The following is a 23,324-nucleotide window of genomic DNA, read 5'->3' as shown; positions in this document are numbered from 1 at the left end:
TTCACTTGTAAGCGGCTTTACCGGGGAGAGCTCAGCGGACAGCGGCGTTGTTTACTACTACCATAATAATAATAATATAATATATACATATTAGTTGTTATTATTATGACGACGACGACGTCACGAGAGAGAGAGAGAGAAAACTAAATTAAACATGGCGTTCCGCGTCTCTATCATAATATTATATTTCGGGTTAGCTCGATATTTTTCTCTCACCACCATCCCCCCACCCACTTATCGCGGCACGACGACCCTCAATACCTTTCCCAAAGACTTATATGTACGTACACACGCGCACACGTTCCATACAACGGAGCGTTAGTACGTAATGTGTGTGTACTTGCGAGTTGCAAGTAGTGTATGTGGATGGGAGGGGAGAAAAATCGACTAATAGTATTATACGAATGCGTATGCATTACTATTATACACTCGTTATGATATTATGTGTACTGTAAAAAAAAATATATATATATATATATGTTACGGGTCGTATCGTTCGAAATTATCCCACCTCCGCGTTATACATACCAAGCACACACCAGGTACATAAATATGTATGTATGATACAGGGTGTGCAGAGTGTGTACACAGTTGACCGTACAAACAAATCAATCGTTTTTAAAAAATAAAACGTTATCTCCTTTGATTTTTAACACGTCACCAGAGTAGACGAATCGTTCGTGTCCTTAAGCAATGTTAACTCACGTTTTTGGTTTTCATTCCGTATGCGTATAAAGTATTACTACGCTTTTTAAGCGAATAAAACAATGCTGTATCAACGAGGAAGGTTCTCTTTACACCGTGTGAATGGATGTTGTGAACGTGAGTGTTCAATGTTTAAACTAGGAAATCAGCACCGCGGCGATGTCGTTAATAATAATACGCACAGCTGTTGTATATAGTACATCCAGAGTTATTCTCTGTTTGGGGAAGGGAGAACAATTGTGTTAAAATGTTTAAAATGATACTTGACGCGTGCGCGTTAGCGCGTTGGTAATCGAGCATTGTTTGAAAAAAATAATATGTACATTCAATTTCAGAATTTGATTAAATAAACACTATTTTCGACACATGAACACATTTTTTCATAATATATTTCCGTTAATAAATTATCGACAGAAATTATTAACCAACCCAACTATTAGCTTTAATCAAACACACGATGGTTCAAATTTCATAATACATTCTTTGAAAACATGAATTATTAAAAGATATTCATAATAGTCAACGTTTTAGATAAGGAACAGTATTAATAATTATGAACTAATGATCTAATGATCGATCAAATTTTCTTGAAAGTTGAAAAATAAGTTTATTTTAAATTTCAAGAAAAATTGTGATAACGGCCATTTGAAGTTTTTCTGTTACATAATATATTAGCATTATATAAATACGTTAGATATTATAAGAACATTTTAAAAACGACACTTATTTATCATTCATTATTAGTCGTCATCATAATTAAAACCGAACAATATGAAGGGGACTTTTTCTTTCAACCCCATGGCTACGGAACAAAATAATGCAATTTTTTCAAGCCAAGTCTATGGTTAAAATTTAAAACGTAATAAATCGGACGCACTACAGCTTATAATCTTATTTATTACCTATACATTTTATACCGACAACGACGATTTTTGTTGAACGCATTTATTATTATTTTTATTTAACTTTAATAACAAGTATTGTATTTTGTGTTTAAACAATAAAAAAAAAAATATGCGCGGAGTTACAGTGTTAAAAACAAAACCTTGTATGCAGACCAGAGTAATATATTACTCTATGATGCGGAGTTAAGGTGTTAAAAAAAACCTCGTATGCGGAGTTAAGGTGCTATATTATAAAATGGCCAGGATGCATGCGCAGTTACGGTGCACCGAATAAATCAGTTTTTGAAAATAAAAATGATTGGCTGATGATAAATAAACAATATGATTGGTCGGTGTTTTAAGTTTAAATATTTCATTAAATAATTTCTTAAATTTTGTAGAAAAAAAATAAAAAAGCTATCAAATACTCAATAAACAGTTTTAAAACACATATTCTTTGAATGTAAATATTCAGCAAAAAAAAAAAAAAAATACCAACATGTACAGATTTTTTCAAGATGGTGTTTAATAAAAACATGTTTCAATATTTAAAATACCTATGAACTTTATATCTTTTACTACGAAAATTGTTAGATAAAAATAACAATAAAACATATTAACGATGAACATTATTTCGTTAATGAACATTAATGAGAACGGTTCGTTTTAAACGTTAAAAAACAATCTAGAGTATCGAAACAAGCAACACGTAAACGAGGAAACCGCAAGCTTGTACAAATAACGTTGTGAATAATCATACCATTAATGAATAGTATTTTATTAGCCGCAGGAAAACGTCTGCATTAAAATAATATTAAATAATATTATGTATTTCTATTGAATAGTACTATACAGGATATGATGATGGTGTTGATGATGACGATGACGAACTCGTTCAAACTTCCTCGACACGCAGTCGATCGGTGATTACCCCCTCCGAAAACGACGATACCGTTAAAAATAACCATTAACGTACAGAAAGAAGGCTAGCTCACTGCGCGTATACCTATTTAATGGTAATATTAAAATATTATGCTCGGAGATCTGAGAGAAGTAAACGATTGCGGTGTGTGTGCATGTACCGATTGTCGTCGACTGGGGAATGGGGATTTATAAATAGAAATAGAAGACTCGTGTGACTTACGGCCTGGAATGACGAACACAATAATTATTGTAGAACACCAGCATAATCATGGTCGTCGTTGTGATTTAACGGCGGTCTTCGGAGACGATATTTCATGACACGGGCAAAACGCACAGAGCAAAATAAAAAACCATCACATGCAGTTGTGGAGGGTCACCTTGAAACGCAATCAAAATAATACTGGTAATCGATCGTTTCCTGTACCGAAATGATCTACACTCTATTGTAGTGAAAAAACATGCTGACTTTAGAAAATATACGAATTTTATTTACGGCGACGACTATATCGAACACACGAATATCGATGTACAGTAAAAAGTTGTATCGTTTTGTCTAAAAAACCCACGCCCCGGTAGAGTCTAAATTAATTATCTTCGGGAAACTGTTCCGAAACACTGTTTAAGCGTTTAGAATTAACAAAAAAAATAAAAATTAAGACGCACAACGACGAGTATGCGTGTAAATGGCATTAGACAACGATGATGACGACTTTCGATGATAACGATGATTATTTTATATTGTAATATTTGTCTACGAGTTTGCTGGCTGGGCGGTGATAACGTCAACGCGACAACAATTTTATGGATATTATTATTAGCAGAGTAACGACGTAACACGAATCGACCGATTAAAGAAAAAGACACGTCGGCCGTGGTCACGGTACGTATGTTCGAGCTGTTTCGTATATATGCTAATAAATACAAATCGATCGATAATATTTTAAATATCGAGTGCGCAAATCACGTACCGGCGCATAATAATAATATAAACGTATATGTTATTATATATATAATTTTTTTTCGTCGTTTCCGAGCCAAGTTTTGACAGCGTTATCGAGCTAGCAAACGGAACACGCGACTGTTGCCATTTACACGGGCGGCGGCGGCGGCGGCCGTAACTCTATTTCGATTCCGCGGCGTACCTACACAGTGTAATAATTCGTCGCAATCATTATAATATTTTACTATTGCTCTATTATTCACAATTATAATTTGCTACAACATTTTTTGAACCCGACGGATTAGCGTTAATTTTTTTAACGGTTAATATATTATTCGGACATTGTTCTTTTCCCGACGGTCCGAATTTTACACAGTTACTCCGATGTAAATTTTTTATGTTTCTCGTCGTGCACTGAAATTTAACGATAATAATATTACGATATTCCTACGATGCCGAGCACACGGGCGCGTGGTCAAAACTGGTACTTGTGGAAGGGGTGGGGAGGAAGCGTCAGCTCAGAGCTCACTACGACTATTATAATACATACAAACCGACGTTAGCGGTGTTATTTCTTTAAAGACATCACAAACTACGATGGATAAAAATTATTTTATACCAAACATTATTATCATTATTATTACGATACCGTGCGCTGACGATGTGTAACAATACGGTTTTACGTGTTTTTTTTTTTTTGTTTGTTTTAAGTTGACTTACTCGTGCGCCGATGAACCTGGCTTCCAGTAATTCCTGTTTACGTGGATCCAGCGCAGCTTGGAAGTGATGCTCCATTTTGACGCTAGCACCTATACGAAACACAAAACCTTGGTCAGAGAAACTATCGACAAATCAGCTGAAAACGTGTAGGAACAATAACATAATATTATATTACGATGACGCGCTGTGGCGTATATATTACTATGTTTTGTCTCCGGTTATTATATTTTACTTGGTTTCCGAGCTGCGCGCTGCGGCGGCCTAATTAATCGCCCGCCAGTCTATTCGACTGATCTCGCCCGCCCTCCCAACGATCAGATTTCGATTAAATCACATCCAGAAAACCTCCCGAATCGCGAATTTTCATCGAACAAAAATGTTTGTTACTAGGAAATGAGAATGAAAATAAATGTGTACCCATATAAAACACAAACACACCAATAGTGCCTTCGTCAGGCGCTATTAGTGTTATTACTGTCAGAATTCGCGACTCGCTATATATATATATATTGTTCAGGAAATTTTCGTTTAAACGTGGTGATGTGGTGTGCGGCTGCAAGATTGATAGACAATCCGATTGCCAGTGATCGAAATTCATATTCCACCCGGCCGTCTGTTAAGTGGAAATAGCCTATTTTTAAACAGGTCGCGCGACAAATGCCGAAGGTCAACTGAAAGTTAATTTTAACCAATCGGTATATTTTGCTTTCAACACTACACTTTGACGGCAGCACCAGTAACGTGATATTAATAATATCATCATCATCATCATCATCACAGTCGTCGTTTTGTTTCGCAAACCGATAAATGAAATTCCACTATCGTTCCGTACCACGAATTTTCTCGACATTTCCCGCCGCGCCGACACAAAACAAAATATTGCGGTACTTTACCACCGCCACCGCCACCCGACGCTGACGGTCGTACCCACATCACGCACACACAACAGGCTTGCAAACCAAAAATAAGCGCCGGAGGGCGCGGGGAGGGGGAAAATCTATTCTTATCGGGTTATCGCACTTGGGCCAACCTAATCAGAGCCTCCCTGGCCCAAACTCACCCGGTATCATTACGTGAGAGCGCCACACAACACACGTCGGGATGACGGCGTAAAGTGGAAACTCGCGTTCGGAGCGAACCACCGCCACCACCGACAAGGGTTCGGTACACCGCGGCGGTTAGTCGAGGGGGGAGGGGGTTACGTTGCGAGAATTATTATACTTTACTACTCTCTCGTCTCGCACACACACGCCGATGTCGCGCTTCCGTAGTCTTATTATTATTATTATTATAGGTCCCTCCAATCCCCGAGACGGTTATTTCCGTGTGTACGGAAAACCGACCGTCGTCGTCGTGGGGTAGATGTCGGCGGCGGACGAGAAAGGGGAGAGGAGATCGGTGGATAATTTATTCAACTATTTAAACACAATACGCATATGCGGACGACCAGAGAGAAACGGAGACGACGGCGGCGGCGAGTGTGTATTATAATACGCGCGGAGGTCGTACACATAATTATGGACATTTTCATCCCGACATTGTGTTCGACCGCCGCCGATAAAGCGAGCGACGTTGCCGGTTTGCCGTACGGTCGAGAGGGCGGCGGCGGCAGACACACACACACATACGCGCGCGCGTACTATAAGACATCGACGGCAACAGTCGGACCGAGGAGAAATGTACTGAACTTAAATATTGTATTTTTTTTTTTTTTTTATTCATTTCGTTTTGCTTTTTATATTGTTATAGCGTGCGCACTGCAGAGCAAACCGATATTCGTATTTTTATAATACACGTGTATAATATAATAATACACATAACACATAATAACGCCGAGCGCTCTCTCTCCCTCTCACTCTTGCACACACACACACACACACACACACGGCAGACGGATTACTCGCACACACTCAGACACATCGTAGAACACACGCACACACTCGGTCACACAATACGACGTTATACATATTATATTATTATATTATCATCATCATCGCGTATGTGTGTGGCGTACACGGGAGAGTATTTAGAATTCACACCGATCGGGGCCCGCGGGAGAAGAGAACCCGGAGTAGTGGGAAGAGGGTTTGTTCGCGCGAGGAGGGGAGGTCATCCGTCGGGCTGCGTTGCCGGATCGTGTCCGTTTCACGGTGTGCGTCTATACGGAAAAGGGCAGGACCCCGCCGCCGCCGCCACCGGAGGGAGATGGACTGATTCGTGACACGAGGTGTATATATACCGAATAGCAGCGGCTTACGCGTGTGTGTTGTGTGTGTGTAAGGACGGCGGGCGGGTGGGCAGGCGATGGCGACGGTGGCGAGTGGCGACCGGCAGGACGGCGGGTGGGTGCCAAGAGAAAACGATCGATTCTCTAGCTATTCTAGCAAACTCCGTTTTATACATATTGTACATATACGCGCGGCGTGCGTGTGCGTGTGTACACGTAAAAGCCACTGTGTCGTTGTCGGGCGGCCATGCATAAGTAACACACCGGAGCGGGCACACAGACGTTTGAAAACTCCAGCGGAACCCGACCCCGCGCGCACCGCCGCCTCGACACACTCAAGGCAGTAACGGTGCAAACAAAACCCATCGCCGCCACCCTCCTCCTGTCCGCGTTACCCGTTACCCGGTAGTACCCGGTCACAGCCGATTTGACGGTCTTCGAAGACCCCGCCGCCGAGATTCTCGCCCCCGTCAAAAAGACGCGTCCCTCTCGTCGCCCGCCAACACCACCGCCGCGCCAGGGTCCTCGTGTTGTAGTAGTCGAGCATCGCGGTCTCCTCTTCACGACCACTTTACTCGATATTATTACTACAGAATGCGGTCGGGTGTATTGTAGACGAGAGGTATAATGTCATCGAGTCGGATGAGTGGAAGAGAAAGAAATAGAAAACAAAAAAATAATAATAAAACACTCATCGACTCCCGGGCGTAAGCACACCGCCGTCGTTCTTTCATAATACACTGGAAGAGGTCGTTCAAAAAACCTTTACCATAATATTTTCATACGACACGAGCGCGAGTGTAAACAAACAAATGTGACGTTAATTCGACCGTGATCAGCGTCAGCCGCCGAGAAAACGAGCTTTTGAAAACATCAGCGAAACGTCACAACAAAAGCTTTTCGCAACAGTTTAGAACCGAAATGGCGTAAGAACGCGGAACCGTTACCCAAATCGAAAACTACAGTCGCCGCCACCGTACCGAGCGGTGTAGACGCAGAACAAAATAATATAAGGTACTTCTAGTGCCATGTAGAATAAACGTTACGTATTTCGAATACACGCCACACCGAGACCGTGCAAAAGTATAAAAAATAATAATTTTTCAATAGAAAAAAACTTGTGGACAACAGACATAAATTATAGTTCTGGATTCCAACAGACGTTTTTAGAAGAATTACCAGGACAGTAATAATGGCGTTTTACGACATAATATTACACTTATGGGCCATAGCATACCGTTTACGCTCAGCTGCACCGTCGTCATCGTCGTAGTCGTCGGCGAGCACCGTCGGCAGTACGAGTGCAAATCATCGTTTTAAAATTATTGTACTATAGGTATTACATTCATACAATATTATTTGCGTTTCGACATCGCCGTCAAAGGCGAATCGATAAAACACGACGACGTACGCCGACGGAGATATTTTAATAATAATACCTACCTACGTCGTCGGTTTAGTAGGTAACGATGAATGCGTTTAATTATAATGATTTTGAAAAAAACGTTCGTGGAGCACGACGTCGACAACGACCGATTGGAATTTTTCAACGAGAATGTAAAAATTAAAATAAAAAAAAAACTGGTGTTCTCGTTGACGTGAAATGAAAAAATAATAATATCGCACACGCGACTGCTGCGCAAATTTCGAAACGCAATTAAATAACAGTCGCCCGGCGGCGGCGTGTATAATACTCAATGACAAACGAGAAAATATTCGTATTGTCATATATGTATATATAAATTATACATGCATTATTATTATTTGTACCTACGTGGTATTTTTATTAATACACACAAATAAGCCTCCCACCGGCCGACAGTCAAGAGACAACGCGACGTGTACGATTTGTACGTAACGTCCACAGTAGTGCAGTTTATTTTATTTTACCTTACACTGTTGTGAACACAAAATAATAATCACTTTATATTTTGAAGAAAACAATCTTAATTTCGACTAAGCTTACGCGATACACATCGAACTATACTCGATTAATTGTATACTAATCCAAAAAGAAGAACTGAGTGGAAATCATTAAGTCGATAAATATTCTGTAATAGATTGCCATTCACAAAATAATATACCATACTTTTCCAAAAATTAAAAATATCAAACATATTCATACTTATAAAATTAAAATTCTCCTTCAAGTGAACGACAGTTTGATAAAATATGACTTTGTTTGGGCCTTTTGTTGCCTAAGAACGTAACGCGGGTTTTTGTAAGTTATAAAAAATTTCGGATCAATTGCATTAATCTAGGCGAGACGCACAAGTGGCGGCGACGGTGGTAGTTTTTTAAAATCGTTATTTTTTTTTAGACGAATGATATTAGTTGGGTTGTTTTGAGGATTTAAAATAGAGCCCCGCCCGGTTTTCTCACGGCGTCACGTTACCGAATTACCGACATTTTACCATGTACGACACTACGCCGACGACAACGTAGGCGGAGGTGAATCGTTCAAACACGACGACAACGACGACGACGATCGTTCCGTTTTCTGTTATATACGTTCTCTATAATAATATAATGTTAAATGGTACGCGGCCACGCGGGAGAGTAAATTATTTTATGCCGTGTTTTTTTAAACGCAATTATTATTGTCGGCCAAGAAAATATGTTCACTGTTCACTCGTTGTTCAACTCGGTAGAACACTTTGGGGTCAACGAAACTATATTATTACTATTATTATATTATAGTCGGACGATCGAGTACCGTTTTTTTTTCTATTTTCGCAGTAGTTGTAAATTCGATCATGTCGGTAATAAAATAATGGTTAAAAACGATTTGCACACGGCGGATATGATATTTACCGATCCAAGTCAAAAAATGCGAACGAAGACGTTACCTCTGCCGTTCGCAAAACTGTACTAGCTGTTACTACAGTTGTAATACCCGTAGACAAACATTATTTTTGTTTCCATTTTTTAATTCGTTTGATTGTACCATCAACTACGTTCTTTAACATACTGCGCTAATAGAGTCATAGATTTAATCATCTATTTATTGATAACATAATAACATGTTGTTTTAAGATTATTTTTCTAGTAAACCAGCGCAAAACACATCGGTACTACTAATTTATATCGATTTAAATAAAATATTAGACTCGAGTACTATAGACACTTATAATACGATTATAATATACTTGTCGGATGATTATTGATAAAACGTTTGGTTAGATACGAAGTGAAAAAAATAACTACGCTAACGTTTATTAAATATTGTAATCTTACGGCGACACGTCGACGACACTCGGTAAGAAAATCGAAACATTTTAACAATAAAATAGATAGAAAAAATGGCTTTTATAATCTGCCCTCTCTAGGTCACATACATAAAATTAGTCCTTGGTCACGTTACACGGTGTCGTTTTTTTTTTATCAATTAAATATTCAGTACAAATGTCGTTTCAAATGCGGCAAACGTAATTTTCCGTGTGCAACGTTGTTCGACATATTTTATTAATTATTCACCAAATTATAACTTATCAAAACTGTGAACTCGTCGCGTGATCTACTCTACTAGAGGTTTGTCGACGGCGTGAAACGTACGTTACCTACCTACAAGAGTTCACACGTACGCACGCGGAAATATTTTATTACTATATTATTCATTAAACGGCGAGCAATAATTTTTCAACGGTTTACATCACACACACACACACACACACAAACATGGACCCGGTGAAAACGTGTTTTGGAGAAATAGCACGCAAAAACGTGAGAAACGGTCAAAAAGTCTCGCGCAACCGACCACCACCGACTGTCTAACACTAATTTGATTGTTCTTTTTATATGTATCTAAAACGGAATATAAGTCGTAAGCGATTCTTGTGAACGCCTCGCGCGTATGTCACTGCAAATCGACTTGGAGCGTTATCGACGTCGAAACGACGTCATCGTGCACTCGTACACGTAATACAGAGTACTGTAAGACACAGGTATATGCGTGTATAGTGTACGATCGGATTAGTTTCGTGCGGTCTCTATGCCGCCGCCGCCACTACAACACGGCAGTGGGTCTCGGTCGTAATGATATTGTTGCTATACGAAAACGATTTTTCGAGCACACCAAAATATAATAAAATAATAACACACGATGACGGTCCTTGGACACAAACGTCGAGCAGCGCCGCCGCCGCCGCCGTCGCCCCGACCACCACCGCCGCCACCCAGCCACCCACGTACCTACCTACATACGACGTGTGTGCCGGTCGGCCGGCCGACCTGACCGTCCGCCTCCGGCGGGTGGTGTGCGGAAATGACGCAAAGGCGGAAAAAGCCGACGAAACGGCGGTCTCTCCTCCTGTCGGTGCATGCGTACACCCGACACGAAAAGTCGCGGATTCGGGTTATAACATTTATATAGTCGTAGCAGTATCATGGGACGCGCGCGCAAAAATAAAACACATCGGAATGCGGCGGCACAAACTTTGGCCGGTCATCTCTCTCTCGCTCGCTCGCTCTCCGTCTTGCCCGTCATCGGTGCACAACACAAACACACACACACACATGCGCGCGCATACGTATTTGTTTGTGTGTGTGTGTGCGGTGTTCGACCGCCATTGTTCGCGCGCGCCCGGTTACACTTCTCGGCCGCTTATTTATTACACGACGTATTTATCCAGAGCACATCTCCTCTCGGCTCTCGCTCTCACACATACCACACACCCCGCCCTCCATCACTTTGCGTACAAAAGACGACACAAGCAGCGACGGCGGCCGAGTGTGTTCCACGAATGTGCTATGCGAACTTGCCACGTACACGCACACACGCACACACACACGATGACGACGACGACGACGACGACGACGACGACGACCTATGGAGGAATCCGTTGCCAGAGGCGAATGCGATTATAGAAAAAAAATAAAATAAAATCCACACGACGTGCACACACACACACACACGTGTATATATATTATTATATATGAGTTCTTATAATAATAATAATATCGTAGTGGAATCGGAACGCGTCTTTCGACGACCGATGCAAGCAATATCGCCATTTACGGATTTCGTCGTTCGAGCCGCCGCCGCCACTGCTATATATTATTATTATTATACCGCCGTAGTACAACAACCTACCGACCGGCACGTGTGCGTGTGTACGTCGATATATATTATATTATTTACATTATATTATATCGTGTAGAGTTGTAGTTATGTGCGAGCAGCAGAGAAATAAAATAATATTTAATTGAACCGGCAACGGTGCGGAGGAATATTTTGCGGAGGGAAACGACGACGACGACGACGGTCGGAACAAGGTAGTGTGGTGTGTACATAGTAGCGCCGCGCGGTGTCGGCTAATATACGGTGGAGGGGGCGTGGTACGGCGACGACTACGACGACCGTCGTCGTGCAATTTCTCGTACATTTTAGAATAAACGCAAACCGTATTTAAAAAACCCACAGAGAGGTCGAGGCGTTATCGATCGGCGGTCGTCCGAAAATAATACGACTATATACTATACAACAACTATGTGGAATACGCGGCTAACACCACTACGACGGCGGCGGGTGCGGAGCAACCCTCTCGTCGTAACCCACCGGGTAGGGGTTGTCTTTGTATACGTCGTCGTCGTCGTACGTGAGTGTGTTTTCGGTACACAACAATAATAAAATAATCGGGACGACGGATGTTCTCCAAAAGAGACGTTATAATAATATAATATTACAAGAGCGAAGAGAGTAGAGACGAGAGCAGCGTATATATATATATATATATATATATATATGACGAAAAGCTAGTCCCGCCGAGAATGCGGAAGAAACGACACGAATGTAGAACATAATATTATTGTTTGTACGGCGATACGCTTATATATTATTACTGCGATACCGAATTACAATATTAAATTAAATTGTTATATACACAGTAAGTTTTCGAAAAAAGTTTCCATGCGGTATCACAACCACCCGATAACGACGTGTTTACATACATCGACGCACCACATCGTTTATCATGCCGTGCGGTGCAATCGACTTATACAATAATACATAACATCGTCGTACGGCAATTATTATAATATGTATAAAAAATATTGAAACATAATATACGCGTTTGTTACAATATACAAAAATGCATATTATTATTTTAAAATAATACATAGACAAACGCGTATATTATTGAATTACACGGTCTTGTAGAACACGTAAAATTGTACAGGTGTCGAACTAACCTTGGGAACACATCATCATCGATAAATGCGCACCGGTCGCTGCTGCTGCTTCTGACAACGACGGCGAAGGCGGCGGCGGCGGCAGCGGCACGAGGTAACACGACATATGCACTGGCGACGCAACAATATGAACTCTGCGCCTCTTCCATGTGCCGGGGCGAGTAGGGTAGCGGCGGCCGGCGAGGGGGAAGATGTGTCGACGGGGTGGAGGGGTGGGACGCGGCGAGGAGAGTACACCCCACCGCCGCTCAATCGCTGCCGTTACACTAGTTAGGTATAATAATACTACTGCTACTACGACAGCAGCAGCCGTTGGCGGAACTCATCGTCCGAATTTCCACACGACGTAATATTGATTTTACAATGAAATTCACCGACGTCGACGGCAGCCGTTGGAGAAAAAAAATAAAACGAAAATAAACAACAAGAAAAACGACGTCAGGCGTACGCGGCGTCTCCTCCGGTGGCACGAGACGAGGGCGCCGCCTCCGGTGTGCGAGGAGCGCGAGTGCGCGAACGCAAATTCGAACGGAAGAAACGCGTATTAACAATTAATACCGTCCCGGGGCCTCGGGATAACAATAATAATAATATTATTATTATTATTATTATTAAAACAATAATATTATCATTGCCGTCGTCGGTGTTATCACGCCCGCGCGCGGGTGGCGTTAGTCGGAAACCATGGGTTACGACGGGGCGAAGACGACACACGTCGCGGACGGAGAAGAGAAACGATCGGAACGAACGGACGGACGGACAGACGCGCACGAACTGCCGGCTGGCGGTTTTGTGAAACGATCACTGCGGCCCGTACGACCCGATGACCGGACTCGGAATGGGAATAATGACTCTATATCCTCCCAACGATAATATAATATAATATATACGTATATAATATAAAATAATAATAATAATATATAATATGACAGTGTGCACACAAGCAGCTGCTCTGCTCTGCTCTCCGGGACCCGCTCTCTATATAAAACGCGTATCATACACTGCTGCAGTGTTATAGTATACCGCCGTGCAGTAGTAGTAGTAGTAGTAGTGTGCATTCCTTTCCTGTGTTTGGTAATAATAATAATATTCAACTACTATAATTTTTATTCTCTCCTCTTCTCTCTTTCTTTTTTTTTTCGATTGCGCGCAATGCTCAATGCTGCGCGACCTTCGCACACCGCGCCACCACCGCACCAGTGTAACCACTCACTGGCTCTTCCCCACCGACAACACTCTCACACACACTCTCTCCTCCTCTAGTGGTGTGTTCCTACCCTGTTGCGAATTTTCATCGACAATTTTCAACCACCTACCGTGTGCGTATCACACACCACCACCGCGGCCCGCAGCACTGCCATTGTGCAACGCGTATCTAAGCTACCCAACTACGCACAACGATTTTTTCGCTACCCTTCCTTCACTTCATTCTCGTGTTTTCGTCTTCTTTCGGGATTCCTTTGCGAAAACGGTCGACGATAGGACGATAAGACGTGTTGTACGACAACGACACCGTGGTCCCAACCTGTCGGAAACACTTTACTCCAACGAGATCATATTATACTATAGTATCGGTATAACGCGCTAAATCCGCTTAGGTTTTCTAAAACTGACAGACATACTTTAAATACCTATATATACTTAATTTCAAGACGAATGATTTATAAATAACCGACGGTGTTAACACGACGCCACGATGGTAATATCGAAACTATTTTTGGCCAGAGCGGCAATTAAACACGACTAACCCCTTCGTGTATAATATACCGGTCCGGCTAAAACGGAAATTATTACAGCTGATCTATCTACTCGCAATGACGTTATATCACGAACATTCGAGATTAGGAGAATCTATTTATAGCGTCTACGAAAGACTTTCGAATAATACGCGTACAATGACTAAAAATATTTAAGGTACGTGCGCGCACAGGAAAATCGGGAAACGAATCGCAACCGATAAGGCGAAAAATATAATATTAATAACACACTAATATATAATAATATGTACACAGGAACCGTGTCGGAGATTACAACAATATCGTTACGTAGGTATCATTGTGCGCGAGCAGTAAACGTTATGTGGCACCGTAGTCATATTATTATTACAGTGTAGTGTGTTGTTGTGCACCATAACGACGTAGTTGTTGTAAGTCGTCGCACCTAATATATTTGTGTGGTATCGTTGAAAAAGATATCGCCAAATGAGGTTACACGATCACCACATCGGCGGCGGCGGCGGCGATGGGGGAAAAACAAAACTAAGATGGCGCCGCCCATCGGTTTTTAGCGAAGTGGTAAATTGAAATGCACACACGCGCGCCGCCGCTGTACACTCTGTAGCTGGCGCGGCGTCCGGTGCGTATACCGTGGTATTATAATAATATACATATTATGTAGTCGTGATTTAGTGCAACGGGCAACGGCCGCGTAAACAACAAAAATCCTCAGTCCAATATGGCGACTCCTCCGCCAACGGTAATGTCGGCCGGAGAAGAAGAAGCGTACACACCACGTACGGCGGAACGTTCCTCTCTGTGCATATAATATATATATATATATGTGTGTGTATTGTATTGTATTAAAATAATAATAATAATAATAGTAATAATACCGGAGAGAAACACGAAAGGTATAAGTGTAAGGAATAACATAATAGTAATAATATAACGTCCTAATAGGAGACCGAATGTGTATTATATACGTATTATGTGCATGAGTTGGTGTGCGAGACATTGGGGAAAAAAATACATTTATATATATATATATGTGTGTGTGTATATATTAAATATAAAACGAGAGGACGAAAAAAGAGGAAAAGAACGAGCGAGAAAAAAAAAACGAAATAAAACCGACGGAGGAAGGAAGTGTGTGCGTGTGTAAGGATGGCGCGAGGGGCGCGGGGACGCACGGTTCGGCAACGCCGCCGGATTCGTGACGTCACGGCCGCGGCTGGTACGGCTGAGTGGGCAGTCAGCTGACGACTACTACACGGACTCGAACGGTAATGCTACGATTATTTTTATCAGCAGGGCACTGCGGGGCACGTCTGATGTCTGGCGCGCGTACCGCGGCGGCGTTTGGTCGCGCGCGCCGGGCCGGGCGCCGCACACACGAAACTTCACAGCGTCTGACGCGTCCGGAGACGTGCGACGTGATGAATTAAATATATTATTACATTAAGCTCGAGTCGTCGGTTAATGGGGGGGGGAGGGTACGGCAAAACTTTAAGACCGCAGTCGCGTCTCGACGCTCGATCGAAATCTGTGATTGACGATGATTGATTCGCACAACGTCGCGATCGTTTAAAAGCATCACTGCAACACACCGTACGGGAACGACGACACGTCATCTCATCGCCGGTACCGGAATAACGTTCGGTGTTTGGGGCAAAAATAATTAACTAATTTACGTCGTACGGATGCACTAAATCGTTTAATCGTTGTCGACAACGTCTGAAGGAGATTTATTAAACGCATATTATAAAAAAAAAAAAAAACGTGGGTATAGAGCTGGGCACTCGAGATGTGCATGTTTTAATTTCGAGTGCGTATGTCATCATGACCACCGGCGGCGACGATTCGGCCGAAACCGTATCTCCGATAAATGCGCAAAGGAAAAAAAAAAATTACAATTCATAAAAATAATACGATATGACAATAAAACAATTCGATCGACCGTCTATAATATGCCGGTTATGAACGGTACAATAAAACAAATAATAATATATCGACTCGCGCGCGCGCGTTGACGTAATAATATTGTTATTATTATTATTATGGTAATTGTGTCACAGACGCACACGGTGTCGGCCGGCAGCGGAGTAAAACCGTAACCGCGCTCCCCGGCCCGAATCCCACAGAAACCACCTACGCCGCCGTAAAATACTACTACTATTACTTCTATTCGGATGACTCGCGCGCGCGCGATCGTCGCCGTCGGCCCGAGCGCGTATAAATGAACGACCGGTCGCGCGCGCCGCCGCCCAATTGAATTATATCGCGTTTATAAGCTCCCCGTGTTTTTACGCCCGCGGGACGACGGCGGAGGGCGGCCGGCGAACGAACGGAGCGGCGCCGAGTCTATTGTGTCCGACGGGCCGGGCTGTTGCGGCGGGCGCGAGGGGTATTTTTGAGGGGAGGGGGAGGGCCTCAAGGACCGGTACGTGTGTGAGGAGTGTGTATACCGCCGCCGCCGCTGCCGACGTCGATGTAATTAGCGAATTCGATTCACTCTCGGCGTTGCCAGACTTACGACAGATTTCACAATCGGAATAGAAAAAAAAAAAAAAAAAACATAATAATAAAACATAAAAAACATAACGGGGCAGAACTGGTTGTCGGTTCGCCGTTTTTTCGCTATGTTTGCATAGGCCACCACCGACGGCGGCTGCAGCGAATGTTTTTTTTTTCCATGCACACGACGACCGCCGCCGCTCTACTAAATAAAAGCGAGCGGTTCATTATGGTATTTAAATAATATTATTATTGTGCGATGGGTTCATAACATAATATTATAATATTAAAATATTATCGTATTTGCCCGGCTGTTGCGCGATCGAGTAGGAGACACTGGTTCCGAATATTATGAACCGAGCAATGTATTCGTTTTACAACGACGATGACGTGTGTGTGTTGTTATCCGCCATAATAATATAATATTAATAACGCGTACGACGTCTTCGACGATATCGTTTTTTCGTCGTGTTACTCCTCCTCGATGTACGCCTTATTTCCGAAATCCGACAAAATGTAATAGGACGTGTTAAGAGGTTATTTTTCTGAATTTTCTCGCGTTTTTCGATGTGAAACGAGGACGGTAAAACTGCTTCAGCGATATTAAACGATAAACCCGTTCGAAATCGATTATACTGATACAATTAAAAAACGATCGGACGGACGTAGCACGCTCACCAATTGAATTCAAATTTGAAAATAATAATTTACAAGCCGTAGGGACAACTAAACCGGATACGTTCATTAGTATAAATAATACAAAATAATATATATTATACATAATGGCCAAACTTACCACTGAAGACCTTATTGATAAAAAGAAAATAATATGTAAATGTTTTTACGTACTTGTCCGTATATATTATTCCGAGATACAGTAAAAAACGTTCAGTTTGACCAAAAATAAACGTAAAAGATATTATGTTAATAATAAATAATGATGCTATAATATCAGGTTCATATTGCATATATTATAAACACTAAAATATGTCTGGGCTATTAATTAACCAAATTATTTTAGTAGATTGTTTATGTTTAATAAGTTAAAACCTACTTGTGAAAAACATCGACTTGATTTTAACGATCAGATAGTAAAAATTTCTAAATTATTTTTTCAACGTGTATTATAATAGATTACATTGAATTTAAATTTAACTAGTATCTAAATTATGTTGCATATATTATATACCCATGAAATAATTTTTGTTAGTGCAGGGAAAACTACAATTTTTGTAGTCTACTAGTAAAATATGATTTGATTTGTTTCAAAATACTTTGATTAATTTAACTTTAAATAACTAAGATTTTTTATAGACGGTTTTATATGGGTATTCAAAAAAAGTTTTACTTCGTATCGATTTTTAAACATTTTGTGCAAGCGCAATACTACACAAAACACGATAAGGCATTAAGGCTGCTTTCAGATAATTCAAACGAATAGTCGCACATCAGGGTGGACTAAAACCGGAGGGAAATGGATTTTTCAGATTCGGATGCAAGAGAGGAAGCACGAAAAACGAGCGCTCGCATCACGGCATTCAATGGAGGCTTTACAGGAAACAAAATAAAACGCCACCACCCACACACAATCCACCCCACTTTAATACGATAGGATTTACCTTTGCAACGGCGACGGTGTATAATGAATACAAATATTTAAACTTTACACTTAGAAAAATGCAAACGTAAACACGTCCAGTGATGTAATACCAAATCGGTGTAGAATAATATTGTAAACGCGCGAGGAGACCGTCCTAGATACGAGATAGGCTCGTGCGATAGACTTTAATGTGTTAAGTTACGTTATACGATTATCAAATAAATTAATATAATGACGCATTTTTGTCATTGGCATGATATTATTTTCTACACTCTGCTTGTGTAGCCCGCACCTCCGTCGGTCCGGAACATCGTGTCCTCTCTCTCACTCACTCTTCACTCCGACCGCGTCGCCAACGTATATTAGAATCGTAGGCACACCACACGCGCAATTTTATAGGAATCCGTTATTATGTATTAATTTTTTTTAAAAAACAGTACCTACGTCATATATTATTAGTGAAATATTATACCTTCACCGGAACGCGTGTCTTCTACACTCACCCATCCACCTACCCACCCACCATGAACGCCGACTATCAGCTGACTACGTATAGTAAGTACACGCTGTACACCACGAAACAGTGGAGGATTTCAGTATTTCGTACACACATACACGTTGCTAAAACCAATCGTCGATTGTACTCGTAATATTATTATATTTTATTATTATTATTATTATTACGGGCGACTCGGCGGTGCATAATATTATAGCGACACTGCGACACAATTCGATATCATATACAATATGCTTAGATTTTGTTTGACACAAAACATTTATGTACATTGTATACAACCGATTAATAGGTATTCATTCGACGGTAGTAATACCATTATAATTATTATTATTATTATTATAACACCGCGACGGCGGCGGCGGTATGGAACGAGTCGACCTAAAAAAAAAAAAAATAAAACAGTACGAGAGAACTACGAAGTACGGGTAAGAGGGGCGCGGGTTGCAAGTCTCTGATTTTACATACACGTATGATTATTGTTTCACAAGAGAGCATAAATGTCAAACGTTCTACATAGCAGACGAGAACTATCCACGTCTGCGCAATACTACATTATAATAATAGCGTTATTGAAATACGCGTTTACGAATCTCGAGCAGTCGACTGGCTGTTTGTATGGGATTCGCGTGAGGCGAAAACGCCTAATACGGTATTATTATTATTATTAATATTTGTAGATACAAAAACTGGGTCTCCGTAAACGCGCGTACACATTATATTATAAAATATTAAATAAAAAACATTATTATATTGTTTACACACGCCATTGCACCGTATAGTGGCCGACACAACGCCATTGTGTTTTGTAGCGGCGGCGGCGTTAATCGAGGAAGGTAGAAAACGACGCGTATTATATATATGTAGGGCGTCGTTATAATTAAATCGCGTAGTGTCAACATAATTCTCCTCCGATCGTTTTCCCGTGGATTCTGCGCACGGAGAGCGGCGCACGAGGAACGCGACGAGCAGACCAGTTTTTTTTTGAACGGAAAAAATGCGATTTTATTATTTTTTTTTATTTTTTTTTTGCCATCAAACGAGTGTAGGTATATAAAATGGTATTTTATTAATAGCAGCACGCGCTATAATGTCAACCGGTCGTTAAACCAAAAATCGTTCGTTCGTTCGTTTTTTTTTTTTATATTTATTTATTTATCGTCGTACCTTCGGGAAAATAAAAAAAAATGGTAATAATATCGGACCCGCGGCGTTTGTACTCTCTCGGAACGAGACACGAAAATTATCATTACCGTCAATTACACACGGTTAAGTTGTGTGTGTGTGTGTGCGTGTGTACGCGCGCGCGCCGAGGGCCCGCCGCCGCCGCTCGTGTAATGTAATTTGCGTGCGTGTGCAGTAACGCAATTCTAAGCGGCGGCGAGGAAAGGGTTACCCGTCGAGCGTTTATCCGGTCACGCTGTGACAATGATCCACGGCCATTCAACGACCTTCCGAAAGCATATTGGCACGGCACAGTGTTGCCATACGGCGTGTCGGAGATTATTTTTAAACACGATAATATTCTCGTCCGTTTCCCCGGCCCGCGCCACCGCGGTCGCCCACGAACACACCGTGCGCAGCCGGCAGAGGCTATTTAACTCGTATCATAACAAACGCGATCGTCCCGCTCGCTCGCACACACACACACACACGCACACACGCGACCGTGCACACATGCACGTCGACTTGATTTCCGATGCATTTTTCACTACGACGCTTTGCGACCGCCGATTTCTCGACCGCAAAACGGGCGGCTCGTTCGGATTTGTGAATTTTTTTTTTTTTTTTTTTTACTGCTCGTCGTTCACGTCCGCGTACCGCGCACACGTCGCGTATGCTGCGTCCGTGTACGACACGACGATGCAAGGCGCAAGCCCATAACGTCGCGATATTATATTATTAACAGGATAATATTGCGCTATCGTCGTAATGTACTATTATTATTATTATTATTATTCATTGTAATCGCCGGCCTCCGCGGAGAACGCTCGCGAGAAGTCGAGAAAATCAGTGTCCGTTTCGCGATGACCTACTTACTTTAGGTAAACGTCAGTTATTGATCAATCTCTTTCTCTCCATCTCTCTCTATTTCTCTCTGTCTGATGGATACATAAACACGGTGCGCGCACACACGCACACTGCATACAGTGTGCAAAACGTTTTGAACACGTTCGCTACAATCATCGACGAACAACAACAACAACCCCTCTGCCGCCGCCGGGCAGACGCAATTTTTCCAACGCTTTTTATTACTGTATTCTATATCGTAATCTATCTGCCGCGCTTCGCGAACGCTATAAGAGAATAATTATTATATAACGATTCCATTTGAGAAAATCCAATACGAAATAAAACGTAATCTTCACTCTCAGCCAACCTCTTCGAAACGACGATAGCGGAAGGGTGACAAAATCAGGGTTTTTTTCCACCGGGTATAATATACACAACCCACTTTTGGTCGTGGGTACCCGTGTGAAATGCGTGAACGCGGCGGTGTTGCGAATACATGGTATGACGTTGCAGCGTGCGGACGGGCGAGCGATAGCGTAAACCGAATCGAAGTTTAATGTACGGCAATGGAAAACGTAAAAATATATAAAAATAGAGGCCCAATACATTTCGAGGCTTATTGATCGCATTTCAACACACACGCGTACACGTACGCACACAAAAACAGTCAGCCAGCTGCCTGCCACACCGAGAGGATATAGAAAAGGGGTCGGTGGACACAGCGGAGTCGGGGGATTGTGGCGCGAAGAGGACGGCGAGGTGGACGACTGTATACAACGACGACGAAGTCGAGGTGCTGCAGCCGCGGAGAGGGGGTGTAACACGGGGCGTTTTACATTATCGCGGGCGCGACGGAATTCCCGGCGACATGGGCAGAGGATTTGCCCGGCGACGGCCGTTTGACTTTGATTTCGAAACCATTATATGCGTGGGTAGTAGTGAGGGGCGGTAAAACGGAGTCAGTGGCGGCAAGGGACGCGACCGGAGGGGTAAAGCGGAGCACACCAAGATGGCGGACACCCTGGGATCGTTTGTTCGGCCGGGGGATAACTTAACTTTAAAACCCCTTCCCGTCCACCGACCGCCGACGACTCGCCGTCGCCTTTCGCATCATTCACCCCTGCACACACGCACCACACACCACCATCGCGCGGCCACCGTATAAACAGTAGCCATCATAACACTATAATGTAGCCAATAATACTCATAATATACGTCGTCTGCAGCGGCTATTTACGCGTCGCTCTCGCTTCGGCGAGCGCTGTCCAGGAGAACACGACTCGAGGGCGGCGGCGCATCGAGAACTCGACACGCTGCCGTCGAAGAGAGTGCGTTTCGTGCGAAAGACGTTTCCCGTATTATATTCGCGAGACGAGTGCACATTCCTCGCACACACACACACACACACATATATTATAATATATGTATATACGATCGATGAGTGTGGGATCCACTGCAAACGTGTGGTGCACACACGTATATAAGCGAACAAGCCGCGGCGAACGGTCGACGGCTGTGGGTTGAAGTTTTACAACATTCGGTGCTCCGGCGAGTGTATATAGTTATAGTGTTATACATATATATATATATGTGTGCGGCTATGTTTAACGAAACGACCGGAGCAGTGTGCCCCTCACATAATAAATATACACGTCTCTCCCCGCGTCACCCCGTCACCGTTGTCCTCCTCCTGCCCGTCCACCTAGTCATCGCGCTTCCTCCTGCTCCTCCGCTCCACGGGTGTATACGGCCACAGCAGCCACCGCTTCTGCTGCCGCCGCCACCGCCGCCGCCGCCGCCCGTCCTTCCGCGGAGCTCTCTGCCGTTCAATAGAAAACGCCATTTTATTGTATTGTACACACGCACACGCACGAGCGTACGTACGTACATACAACCTCTCTGGCGGTTCAACCGAGAAACGACGACGTTTCGCCCCCCCCCACTCCCCCCTGTTGAATATACCACCGCTGTCGCTGCCGTTTTTGCGCCCCAAACGCGTACCACTACACACACACACACACGCATCATTCCCCCATCCTCCACCAGCCGTCACCGTCACGTCGGTACACTCTCCTCGTCCGATATCCTCTCTCATCTACAACTACCACCGACGTGGTACCTGGCCGCCGGTCGATATATTCACCCGAGCGCGGTTTGTAAGGGCGCGATACCCGAGTGTATATTATTATCATTATGTATTTACGACGAGACGTTAAGACGCGTGCAGGTGGTGTAGCGGTGGTCGTGGAGATGGCGATCGTCGTGTATGTACGTGATATTATACCAGATACCGAGTTGACGACGACGACGAGAATATTACGTTCGAATCGTTAGCGATCGACGTGCAGTAATGCGCACCAATATAATATAGGTACC

The 23,324-nt window shown here is 42.8% G+C and overlaps 1 protein-coding gene across 6 annotated transcripts in view; it reads right to left on the bottom strand.

Annotated features, from left to right (window-relative positions):
• Positions 1-23,324, bottom strand: part of LOC114122319 (serine/threonine-protein kinase tousled-like 2) — a 43,361-nt gene that overhangs the window by 17,735 nt on the left and 2,302 nt on the right. The window contains exons 1-2 of one of the 6 annotated variants that reach the window (XM_027984944.2): positions 12,590-13,392; positions 4,174-4,262 (exon numbers count right to left, since the gene is read on the bottom strand). The exons of 1 other annotated variant lie outside the window; for it this stretch is intronic. In XM_027984944.2, coding sequence (XP_027840745.2) covers positions 4,174-4,262; positions 12,590-12,695 — 195 coding nt within the window. In that variant the 5' untranslated portion in view covers positions 12,696-13,392. Of the gene's footprint in view, positions 1-4,173; positions 4,263-5,233; positions 5,259-12,589; positions 13,393-23,324 lie in introns of those variants that run through there. 4 more of the 6 variants (XM_027984937.2, XM_050204843.1, XM_027984940.2 and 1 more) reach the window with 4 other exon arrangements.

This window comes from Aphis gossypii, chromosome 3 (genome assembly GCF_020184175.1).
Source record: "Aphis gossypii isolate Hap1 chromosome 3, ASM2018417v2, whole genome shotgun sequence".
Classification (NCBI taxonomy): Eukaryota; Metazoa; Arthropoda; class Insecta; order Hemiptera; family Aphididae; genus Aphis; species Aphis gossypii.
The sequence above is the reverse complement of the archived record's forward strand: the minus strand, read 5'-3'. Positions and strand labels throughout refer to the sequence as shown.